An 11,772-nucleotide genomic window follows, 5' to 3' on the forward strand; every position below is an offset into this window, starting at 1 on the left:
TGTTGTTTTATTGATGTAGGCAAACATTCTCACTGGGCTGGTAAACTTGTATGCGGATACCCTGTTTGCCTCATCAGCCAGAGCCCTAGTTATCTTGGTGATCTATTCATTCACTTTATCTGCTGTCACTGGACTCATGGATTTGTATGGCATTAGGTTGAAGTTTTGGTAGAGACTGGGCCCTGCTTCACTGTATACAACCATAATCTATTATTTTTACTGACAAATCAAACTCAATTGCTGATTTTTGTATTCATGGAATCAGCAGCAGTGTTTTTGGAAATTGGCAGCCCAGAACTCTAAGGCACCTAAACAGAATTGATATATTACTATGAGCGGCTCTTTGGATTACCTAGATTTTGTATATGGTGCAATAAGATATTCCTGGCGAACGATACAGTCCATTAAGATCACGGTTTGATCCTGAAGCTTCTTGGTCATGGAAAGCATCAAACCCAACCATTGACATTGATATGCATTTTATATACTGATTAGTAACTTAGTCCCACTCCCACATGCCCAATGAAATTCTGAAAAGCATTGCAAATTGTCATACTTTGAAAGTGAACAAAGCCCATGTGCGATCGTTTTCGTGCATAGAAGGCATAGATAGGGTGGCTTGCAACTGTAGAAAACAACAGTAGCGGATGAAAAAGAAAGCTTAAAGCTATTGCCCAAATGGTATTTGGGGAAAAAGGTAGAAAATGGAGCTGCGATTTGACTGTGGATGATTGCCCAAATGTACTTTTCGAGGGGAAGCTTGTGGTCACTGGTCACATGGAATCCCCTCAGAGCCTCTGACAGCTTGGACCATGGTCCAAGGTCTACCACCTTCCCACCCTTCATCCGTCTTCATCACCAGATAAGGCAACAGTTTCCAGTGTTTGCAATCACTTGTATGCGTCAATGTGTGTGCATCGTATATATATAATTTCTTTTCCTCCTTTTTTAATTGCTTGGAAAGGATAGCCTTTCTGCTTGGTGGCTATATTTGATGAGTGACGTGTCATGTATAATCTGAAGCATCGAATCCCAACCATATGAAACAAGGCTGAGCACTGTTGGATTGTCGCATATGCGTTGAAATTTTTACATTACCCCACCATTTTCGGCCATTCATTGTGCGGCTCTGTGATGTTCCCACTGCTGCGTTACTGTTTATCCATCCTCTTTTTCTTTTTTTCTTTTTTCTTTTTTTTTTCCTTCTAGCTCTTAGCCCACAAATCTCATTTCTCCCTCCAAGGGAAGAATGCGTACCATTCTTAAAATCAATTAAATTAATTCAAATTAACCAAAAAAGGTATATCCAAATTAAATAAAACATTTAAAAATAAAATTTAATTTAAAAAGCAAACATACTAAAACTTCTTATAGAAAGATAAACCGGCTTCAGATATGCTTACGTGTATGGTATATCAAGTGAATGTTCTATTTTAACATGTCAGCATGCAGTGCCCCATATTGTATTTTAATATCTTCTTTCCTCATCCTTTGCTCCATCTATAATGCTATTATTTTATTTCCTTTTCACGTTTTTCTTGCTCCTCTCATGGTTTTGAATGGATCCATCTAATTATATTTTTAAATTATTTCATTCATTTTAAATTTATTTTTAAATAAATATGTCAATTGAATTATAAATATGTTTAATATATACAAAATATGATTTAACCTGATTATTAAATGGTTTAATTAGGTTAACCTATTTAATAATTAAATAATATTTGAATTTATATTTTTAATATAATTATTATTTATCTTGAGTTTGGGTTGAGCTATGTGACAAAATATCTAGGCTTTGACATGATATGAATATGACTCACCAATATGAATTGTCGCCTAATTATTTTCGCTTCTTCACCTTTCTTATGATTATTAGTTTTCACTGTAACTATTATACTGCATTTGATAAACAAGATCCATTTTTGTCCTCAAAAGAAGACAATATTATTGTTAATTCCGCTATGCCTTTGATGACATAAGGCAATTGTTCTATGCTGTCTCCTCATCTTAAATACTCTTCCAAATATTCAAGCAATGATATTTGGACGGATAGTGTATCCTGATCTTAACCGTACATACAATTAATACTAGTACCTTGCAATTGGGGAAGAGGCAGATAAGCATATACTAAATGACCCAAATCAAATCACCATAAGGGGTTTGTTTGGTAGACACACTTGTTCAAAACAAGTGTTTTCATGTCTAGAAAGCTATACCCAGAAAAAGAAGCAATGGGGCATCATCTAAGGTTGCCCATGCCTGTGTCTTATTGACTATGTCTCTCAATACTGTATTATATATCTTTTGAATAGTAGTGAAATCTTATTGTTAATCTGAATAAGTTTCAGTCTTCCCATTTTCCATGATTTCTCATTTTCACAAACAGGGCTGACAGTGGACATCACATGGAGTCTTACTGTGTGTTTTTGCTTCTGAACATGGAAGTGCTAAACAAAAACACAGGCTAATTAAATTAATATGTTAAATGCAAGCACAAGGGAAGGGAAGGGATGATGGGATTTCATGGAATGGTGGAGCCATGATGTGTGACTTGTCCTCATACAATCTTTCACATACATTGTTGGATTGATGAGTGGTTCATAATGACGCAGCATGCATGCATGAAAGGCATTGATGGACTTCGATGAGTATAGTCACAATGGGTTGTCATCAAGGCACATGTGACTAGTCCATATATACTTTTGATGCAAAATGAGTGTATATATAAGAATCTAGGGTACAGGAGGCAGCCAGTCATTTCTTGCAAAACCCAACTCAAATTTGAATGTGAGGAGTAGCTTTTGCACAGGTTGTTCTGTTGTTTTTATGCATATTTCTATATAGATTTGGGTCCCCCACTCTCTTCATTTCAGAAATTGTTTCAGTGTTGACAGCATCTATGAAACTGGGAAAGAAAACGAAACAAAGGGTGTAAGAAGGAGCTGGGAAGGAAAACGAAACAAAGGGTGTGAGGAAGAGCCTCTCTCTCCCCCCCATCACTTTCTGGAGCAGAAAAGCACAACTCCTTTTACTGCCCTCTCACGTGCACCATATCCTTCATTCCATTACCCTTTAACTCCCTTTTCTTTCAACACACACACACACACACAAAAACTCCTCTACTTCTACCTCTCTCTCTCTCTCTCTCTCTCTCTCTCTCTCTCTCTCTCTGGTTTGAAACAAGCACTTAACAGTATTGGTTGATTGGAGTCTCATTTTTGTAAGTCAATATACCTTACTAACAGTGGAGAAATGGCACTCGAAGCTCTTTCTTCTAATGATCTCTTGAACTTCATCATCTATGAGACTATCTCAGCAACCCCATATACCTGCCATGCCCCCCTAGAGGCTGGTTTCTCATTGGAAAACCCTTTGAAGCCACAAGATCTTGGTGGTGCTCTGGATACGCCTTCTACAGTGATGGACCCGCGATGCTCCATGGGACCGGAAACTTCCAACAGGAAACAAAATTTGGCGGTGCAAGGGCGAAAAAAGAGGAGGAGAAAGGCAAGGGTTTGTAAGAACAAAGAGGAAGCTGAAACACAAAGAATGACACACATTGCTGTTGAGAGGAATCGCCGGAGACAGATGAATGAGCATCTCGCCATCTTACGCTCCCTCATGCCGGAATCTTACGTCCAAAGGGTCTGTCTTCTATCACTTCTTCCTTCATATTGTAGGTTGTATCATTTCCTTCTGTCTTCTATGCTCTTGCTATCTGTGATTTAAATAACAGAAAAGAAACTGAGCTTCCATGGTGAAACCCAGAGAACACCTTACCTTTGAGGAATTGGGTACCTCTCATAGGGAAAGAGAATACTATTTTCCCTGTAGAGCCATTGCAATGAAGGGAAACTTGGCTTTACTTGAAGGAGCCTCAGTGGTTAGGGATATGGGTACTCATACTATTGGCTTTCCTGTGGTTCAACTAACAGATGATTTTTCAAGTAATCCACTATCATAATACCTAATATGCATATTAAGAATCATATTTTTTGGGAAAAAGTAGTTTGTGTAGAAGGCAAACATTTGGGGGAATAGGATAAATTCGAAAAGCATATATTCTTTCCAAATTTTAGTCTTAACTTGAGTGATTCAGAAAAAAGTAGGTCATAAACCTCCATGGTTGAAGTTCCCCTAATTTTGGCTAAAACCAGTCTTTCACTCTTACATCTTTTTGTTCACTTTGAGTACTGTTGTTTCTCATTTTTCATGTGGGAATGGCAACTGAAGATAAAGGGGTCTAGCTCAAACCGCAAAACAAGTGTTCTGCAAGAACACTGAAAGGTTTGGTACTTCTCCCCGGTTCTAATTAACTTATTTAGATAGAAACACTTTAGGGAAATTTCCCATCATCCTCATCATAATCAAACCTTTGATATCATTTTCTTTTGAAGTCTTAACATCATTTTACTTCTCTTGCTTGTAATGCCTATAAATAATAACAATAGAACAAACTTTAATGCAAAAGAAATTATTTGTGTAGGGTGACCAGGCCTCTATAGTAGGTGGTGCCATAGAATTTGTGAAAGAACTTGAGCACCTATTGCAGTCCCTTGAAGCTCGAAAGCACAAAATGGTGCAAGGAGTAAGAGAAAACGTTGATGACAGCAGCAGCAGCAGCAGTAGCAGCACCGGCACCGGCATCACCGCCAACAAATTCATGCCACCTCCTTTCTCGCAATTTTTCGTGTACCCTCAGTACACCTGGTCTCAAATGCCTAACAAGTACACTTCCAAGAGTAAGGCAGCAGTAGCAGATATTGAGGTCACTTTGATTGAAACCCATGCAAATCTTCGAATTCTCTCTCATAAAAGCCCTAGACTGATCTCCAAGATGGTCACCGGTTTTCAGACTCTTTACCTCACCATTCTTCATCTCAATGTCACCACCGTGGACCCACTAGTCCTCTACTCCATTAGTGCCAAGGTATGTATATGTATCATTGCTCATTCATTTGTTTATATAAGAATCACAATGTACATATATATTTGGAATAAAATAAATATTTAATGGGGGTGTGCTTTAGCCATTTTTCTAGTGATGATGATATTCAATCTCTTGCCACAAAAGTGAGAAATGGGCAAGGGAAAGGGGTGTTGTTTTCCAACATATGGGATGGTTTCTAAGTAAAGGGATGAATGTTTATGGTTTCAATTATAGGAATGCAAAGAATTTTGAGTTAAAAATTGAATATTCTTATTGCAGGTCGAGGAAGGATGCCAGCTCACATCAGTAGATGACATAGCAGGGGCAGTTCACCACATGCTTAGAATAATTGAGGAGGAAGCTGCTGTCTTATGTTGATCTCCATGCCCAAAACTACCCTTGGAGCTGAGGGTGCTATCACTGCATTGCCACCCCCAACTAGCTACCTCTTTTACATTTCATCCTTCAAAAACTCTCTTTCTACTTCTGTCTAGCAATTAGATTCTCATAGCTGTCTTTGGGTTTCTCTTTAGCCTCAACTTTTTAGTGTAGTGAACTAGGAACTTTCCAAACAAGCCTTGATATATGGTACTACCACTTATGCTCTTCTCAAGAGCGTGGCTCTGTAATTGATGAGTTACAGGTTGTGCTTGAGCTACCTTTTGTTTGAGGGCTGTTTGGGAGAGTGGAATGTAGACACATGGGTTCACATTATTCTTATTTTGAATGGCAGGTCTCAAGCTTGGAGAAAACAACCTAATGTAAATTTGGTAGACAGAGGGCCAAAACTTGCTTTAACTCATCAAACTTGTGCTCCAAGATTCTTCTCACATCAATCTACACCTCTGTGGATGGGAAAAGATAGATTTGGATTTATTTTGTGTGAGTGCGACAGGTTGTTTCTGGTCGACCCATTTTAAATCATGTGGGCTTCCCTCTTACTTCTTAATATTAAAATTTAAATTTCATAGTTTGATGGTGTGTTTGACCTAAAACACTAATTCCACCGTAGGAATCAAAGTATGATTTGTATACTTTCTATTCAATTTGCTTAACCAAAACTAATTAATAAGTTAATTAATCATTCTTGTCACTTTAGTGACTTAATCAATGTTCCCATAAGGAAAAGTAGTACAAAATTATACCTTAAACGAAAGCCATCAATATGTCACCCTTTATTTAATTTTTCTTGTTTTTTTCTAAATTTTGATCATGTGGTACCTGAAAGTTAAGTAACACCAAAACCCACAACCAATCAAAATCATATCTATACATATATAGATATCATTTTTTTTTTTCTTAACAATGTTCTCACTTTTTCATACTCTTAAGTCATATTTTTTACACTTTTGTATAGTTTAGTCATACACCTTATGATACCAAAGAAAAGGGAAAAGTAAGCTTTTATACACATATGTGAAAATAAATTAATTTAATTTTTATATATTATCTTAATTAATCTTCCACAAATATATTACATGTTAGATTGTTCAAGTGTTCTTCTTCTTCTTTTTTATTTTTAATTTATTTTTTTTTAATTTTCCCCGAAATCTTGTTCCATTCCCTCGTCTCTTGTATATGGTAGCAATGGAGTTGAAAAACCACAAAAATAAATAGGAAAATCACTCTAAAGTTGGGGAGACCGGGACGACAGTGTAGATAAGGTACACGGGGTCGATGGTTGGTGATAAAATTGGAAAGAAGGAAGGGATGACATTTGTTGGTATCACCGACATGAAGGTGCCGTGAGTTCAAGGGAACACAATGTATATTTTGTAGTTTTTAAGAAAAGGCTGTTGCTGAAGGCTTTTGTGGGATCGATGTATTTCTATCTGCCTTCAATTTTGTTTCTTGTGTGGGTTTCTCTGTATCCTCATTTAAGGCCCTCTGTCCTCTTGTGCACACCAGACAGGGACATCCAGGACCCCTTCCCTATTGTGCCTTTGAGTCATGCCAATTTCTGCATTTATAAATGGCCTTCTTCTCCTCTCCATGATCATCCCTTTTTTTTTTTTTTCTTTTTTTTTTGAAGTGTACCTAAAAATAATTCACTTCTATTTCCATTTTCTTTGTATGAGCCTTTTCTGTGAGAGGAGTTGACCACCCCTCAAAGAAAATTCTAGTGTTACCACTGCCACCATTCAGTTTTCTTATCATATTATGTGGACCTCCTTGTGTTTTTCTTGTTCTTTTGTGTCTTTAACTCAATCATTGTTAGGCGCTACTCTACTCCCATCCTTTCACACTTTATTTTTATTTTCCTTCTTTACCATTCATAGTATATATATCAACTTAATTAGCTAATACTGAGTTGTATCCAATCTTGGTCAGATGGAGAATCAATTTAGGCTCAATTACATGCGACTAATCAGCGTTGATTTGTCGGTGTTGACGTCTAATCTCCTCCAATGCAACTAATCATATCATGTGGTTCTGTTTAGGCAACCATAATCTAGTGACTCAGTTGCTGCACTTTGTTAATCAATGATGTGCGTGTCCTTGTTTTCTAGTGTAGTGTGATGGTAGGTAACTAAAGAACAGAAAGAGCTCAAGGCCCAGCTGGATTATGATTGTATTGCAAGTTGTTTCTAGGCCTCAAAAAGAGGAAGCATCATTGAAAAGCCTCTAATCAGCATATGAATGTCTGAATAGACTAATCAACTAGCCTGATCAAGCTTGATTTTAACCAAACATGCTGGGATCAGTGAGCTTCAACAGCCCAAATTCTGTGCAAGGCTAAGTAACTTTCTCAAATCCACATTTGGTTTGGTTAAAATTGGTGAATTCGTCAGTTTCTGTAATAGATCAAAGTTGATTACTAAGATTTAACATTGCATAAAGATGATTAGGAGTCACCATGCGGTTTAGCTTTGCCCGGCATTCCACAGATCACGCCCACAGCCTAAACGCCCAAGGAGTCAGCTTCACGACTGCTATTCTCAGCCCAGGCTCTTGGCCCATACCCCAGCCCAGGCATAAAGAACAACTGGGCTACACCTATAGACAGCCTGAATGGAAATGTTTGTTTGCCCATAACATGAAGTAGAATTTATGTATTGTTTGAATGTACTGTTTGGAAACGTTTTTTAAAACAGTTTTTCAAAACAGTTCCTTCATATGTTTTAGAACAAAAGTTTGTATGAGAACACTGTAGGCTTCATAATTATTTTAAAAAAAATATCCCAGAAAATAATTAAAATGCGTTTTCAAAAAACACCTTGTTTTCATAATAATTTTCAAAAATTTGTTTTAGGAGCAACTGATAATGAAACATGTTTTCATCTTTTTCTATTCTCAAAACAAAAAAAAAAACTGTTATTGAGACCAGCTCCGAAACACAACCATATGTTTCAACCTGATTTTGTTTAGATAGCAGCCTACAGTGATGGGCTGTGGTGCTTGTATTGGAATTCCATCCATTTTTACATGTCCCTTTTTCCTCTTCAGTTTCAGCCAGCCCAAGGACTGGTCAGGGGCCAAAATTTTGTGCTAAATTCTGAACACACCCATTTGAATATTGTCCATGCAATGAATCCGGACCAAGGCAATTTCATTTTCAAATCCCATTTGAGAATATCAATGCTTTTACACATCGATTGATCTCTTTTTGGAGTATTCATATTCATCATAATACCATGAGGCTGGAAGAACCCTGCTGCAACTTCCATCCAGGGTAGGTTATGGAGCCATCACCCAATTATTGGACCCTCAAATGGCTCTATTTCACAGAGGTGCATTCAAATATCAAAATTGTAGTCGACATAATTATTCGTATTGATACTTCTGGCTGAAATGCCAACAACAAGATCTTTGTGGTATTTTTCATTAACCACGTCTTTCTCTCTTGCTTTTAGAAGCCAGACAGATGTGTCCTTGAATGGGCACAGGACATTGTGGATAGATCCATTAGAGTGGAAAGAGATTGTACCCACGCTGCCTGGGCTCGACGCAATTATGACCACTGGAGCTATTATTACTTATTAGCCCATTTGCAGGGTCACCATGCTGAAAGCAAGAGAATTTCTATCCCACTCTTTCCTTTGTCTCTGTCAACATGTCACCATATGGTGGTGGCAGGGGCACTAGGAGTAATGGATAGGGAAAGCACAGGCACCAAAACAGAGATGCTAGTATAATTGCAAGCATAGTCACTCAAATCAGAGAAAACCCCGAGAAACAAGAAGAGGAAAAGGAAAACAAACTAGAATGGAAAAAGGAGATTTAAGAATTGGGAACTTCTTATATAAGAAATTGAAGCCAAAGCATATGATCTTTACTGAACCACAAACAATGTAGGCGGAGAAACCAAGATGGAAGCAAAACACGAGTCATGGAAAACAGGGAGAAATTTTCTTCATCATTTTGTGGAAGAGAATTCTCACACTAACATCTAAATAAGATTAGTAGTAAAACAATACAAGTCTTCACACCAAGACCCCTCCCTCTTGTTTTTTTGGTTCATGAGTAATCTAATCTTCTCTCGAATGTGGGAATTATCCCATCCCGTTCTCTGGCATGCCTAGTCAACAACAATCTCCCGCTTGAGAATGATCTCTTCATTGAGACAGGACTCATCACACACTGCAACACCCTGTTTCTATGGCTGTACTTGCTGATTTCTCCTACTGTTACTTTTGATGATCCAACATGACCTGGAAACTGGCAATCGCAATCACCCATCTGGGGATCTTCATCTTCGTTCATGAGCAAAATGTCGGCTACTGAAAGACGGTTCTGACATGAATAATCCAAGGAAATTGATCTCCGTATCTGTTGTTCTCCTTCATCTCTAATCTCAATTATGGTATCTCTCCCCTCTGAATTCCCCAAATCGCTAAAAACCCGCGATGGGGTCTTTGGGATTACCTCATTGCGCATTATTTCCTCTTCTTCCGCAACCCTTTCCAAATCTTCTCCTACAGCTACATTTTCATGCTCAAGTTGGCTTTGCTGCGAAGGTTCATTATTTAGTGGACTTTCCATCACTGGTGGAGGGAGTTGAGTCGGTGAAACAGTAGTAGGAACAATATTAGCTCGACACAGAGGGCAATTGGAGTGAGATTTAAGCCATGTATCAATGCACTGGACATGGAAAGCATGACTGCACTTGGGCAAGAGCCTTAAGCTCTCATCTTCTTCAAACTCACTGAGACAAATCGAGCAATCTGTCCCTTCAACCAACCCATCTCCCTTCTTGTACTTACAGAGAGTGATGGACTTGATCAGAGCCTCGTCCAAGCCAGTGGTAGCAACATGCCATGGCTCATGGAGTGCCGGATTGTGATTGTCCTCCAATTCCTCATTTATGTCCTGGTTTTCTCTTCTCTCCCTCTCCATGTTCCCACAATATTTAGAAATTATGGTATAGTAACTAACAAGAAGAAAAGCACTTGCCAAAATGCCGATGATCGCGATAACAAGAGGGGAGAAATTTGGACCTGAATTTTCGTCAGGAAATTCAAAATAAGGTGGAGGAGGGGCGGGGATGTAGCACCACTGTGGGCAGTATAAGCTACAGAAACCCTGAGAACAGTCCTTGGTGCTAATATATGGCACCCAAATTTTTGGGCTGCCAAGAGACCCCATGGCAAATTTAAGAGACTATGGGACTAATCCTACTTAAAACTTTATAACATGATATTTCTTTCTTTCTTCCCACCAAGCAAGAAGATTGTCAGTGAACAGAAATGAAAACTTGACAAGGTGGAACAAACAATCAAGATCATCTGCATTAGAGTTTCAAATAACTAAACCAGAAGCTCCAAAAGAGAAAAAAAAATGTATATATAAGAGTTGTGTAAAGATGATGCTATACAACTGTGACAACAAAAGGGTCTGAACAAAAACTTCACCTGAGAACTGAATTTGGATTGGATGGCATGGAGGTTTTTCTCTTAACGATAATTAGAAGCATCTAAGAACCAGAATTATGTATAAGTAGATGGATATTGGATGAAATGAGAGCTTGGAAGGCAAGAAGAGCAAGGGCAGGAGAGGGTTGTGGTGATGGAGAGAGAGGTTTCTTGAAGGGACAAGTTGGGGCGGAAAAGGAGGCAGAGGGGGCTTAGATGGAAAGCCAAGCAAAGACAAGAAGGATAGGGTGTTGATCGACATTCTTTCCTTTCTTTTCTTTTCTTGGTTTCTCTTTTTCTTTTCTTTAGCTTTCTTTCTAGGAGATAATGGTTTGTTGACTAAGGTGGACAGGTTGGTTGGGAATTCATCAAAGTAATAAATGCTTTTATTATTGATGAAGCCAGTTGCAGGTGAAGTAAGTATACTGCATGGGATACTGTCTCTTTTTAAATAGGGTGGTTAAGTTGACTTATCTAACCCTCCAAATATAAGTTCACTAAATCCAACCTAGGTGTACCAATCTTCAAAGGCATTTTTGCTGGGTTTTTTTTTATGTTCGCCCCTCTTTTCTAGCCTCTTCATATAGCCTTGATCCTACAACCTTTTACAAAATTCAATTGAGTGCATGTAACAAGAGGAGGAATATTTGTATGGCACATATAAAAAGATAAAGAGAGAACAAATGATATGTTTAACAAACAAAATGACAAATGAAAAGGGAAGAATATATGTGGGAACACTTGAGACAATTAATTATTCATGGAAATATAATGCTCAATTGTTTTTACTCCCCAAGTGCATCAAAAGTACTATGTCAGTGGGCCTACGGTAAATGGCATGTAGATGCCACTTGAGCGGCATCTACGCTCCCATGATTCAACATCATTTCCACACCCTCTTTAGACATTGCAGAACTAGACGTTTACCTAATGCCGAGAGGACTCAAGGTTGATTACACTCAGCTCTATGCACCTCTGGAATGAGAA

The 11,772-nt window shown here is 38.2% G+C and overlaps 3 protein-coding genes across 4 annotated transcripts in view; 2 read left to right on the top strand and 1 right to left on the bottom strand.

Annotated features, from left to right (window-relative positions):
• LOC117905135 (uncharacterized protein At4g17910) overlaps positions 1-508 on the top strand; it is a 55,358-nt gene extending 54,850 nt beyond the window's left edge. For both annotated transcript variants that reach the window (XM_034818047.1, XM_034818057.1), the window contains one exon: positions 20-508. In XM_034818047.1, coding sequence (XP_034673938.1) covers positions 20-172 — 153 coding nt within the window. In that variant the 3' untranslated portion in view covers positions 173-508. The remainder of the gene's footprint in view (positions 1-19) is intronic.
• Positions 509-2,831: 2,323 nt separating this feature from the next.
• Positions 2,832-5,761, top strand: LOC117908059 (transcription factor bHLH71-like). The gene is made up of 3 exons (XM_034821715.1): positions 2,832-3,648; positions 4,490-4,933; positions 5,213-5,761. The coding sequence occupies exons 1-3, from the start codon at positions 3,256-3,258 to the stop codon at positions 5,309-5,311; spliced, it is 936 nt and encodes a 311-aa protein (XP_034677606.1). The 5' UTR covers positions 2,832-3,255; the 3' UTR covers positions 5,312-5,761.
• A 3,392-nt stretch (positions 5,762-9,153) lies between these two features.
• On the bottom strand, positions 9,154-11,480 carry LOC117906193 (E3 ubiquitin-protein ligase Os04g0590900-like). Its single transcript, XM_034819172.1, has one exon. The coding sequence runs from the start codon at positions 10,517-10,519 to the stop codon at positions 9,392-9,394; it is 1,128 nt and encodes a 375-aa protein (XP_034675063.1). The 5' UTR covers positions 10,520-11,480; the 3' UTR covers positions 9,154-9,391.
• Positions 11,481-11,772: the final 292 nt, after the last annotated feature.

The sequence above is a fragment of the Vitis riparia genome, chromosome 2, assembly GCF_004353265.1.
Source record: "Vitis riparia cultivar Riparia Gloire de Montpellier isolate 1030 chromosome 2, EGFV_Vit.rip_1.0, whole genome shotgun sequence".
NCBI lineage: Eukaryota > Viridiplantae > Streptophyta > Magnoliopsida > Vitales > Vitaceae > Vitis > Vitis riparia.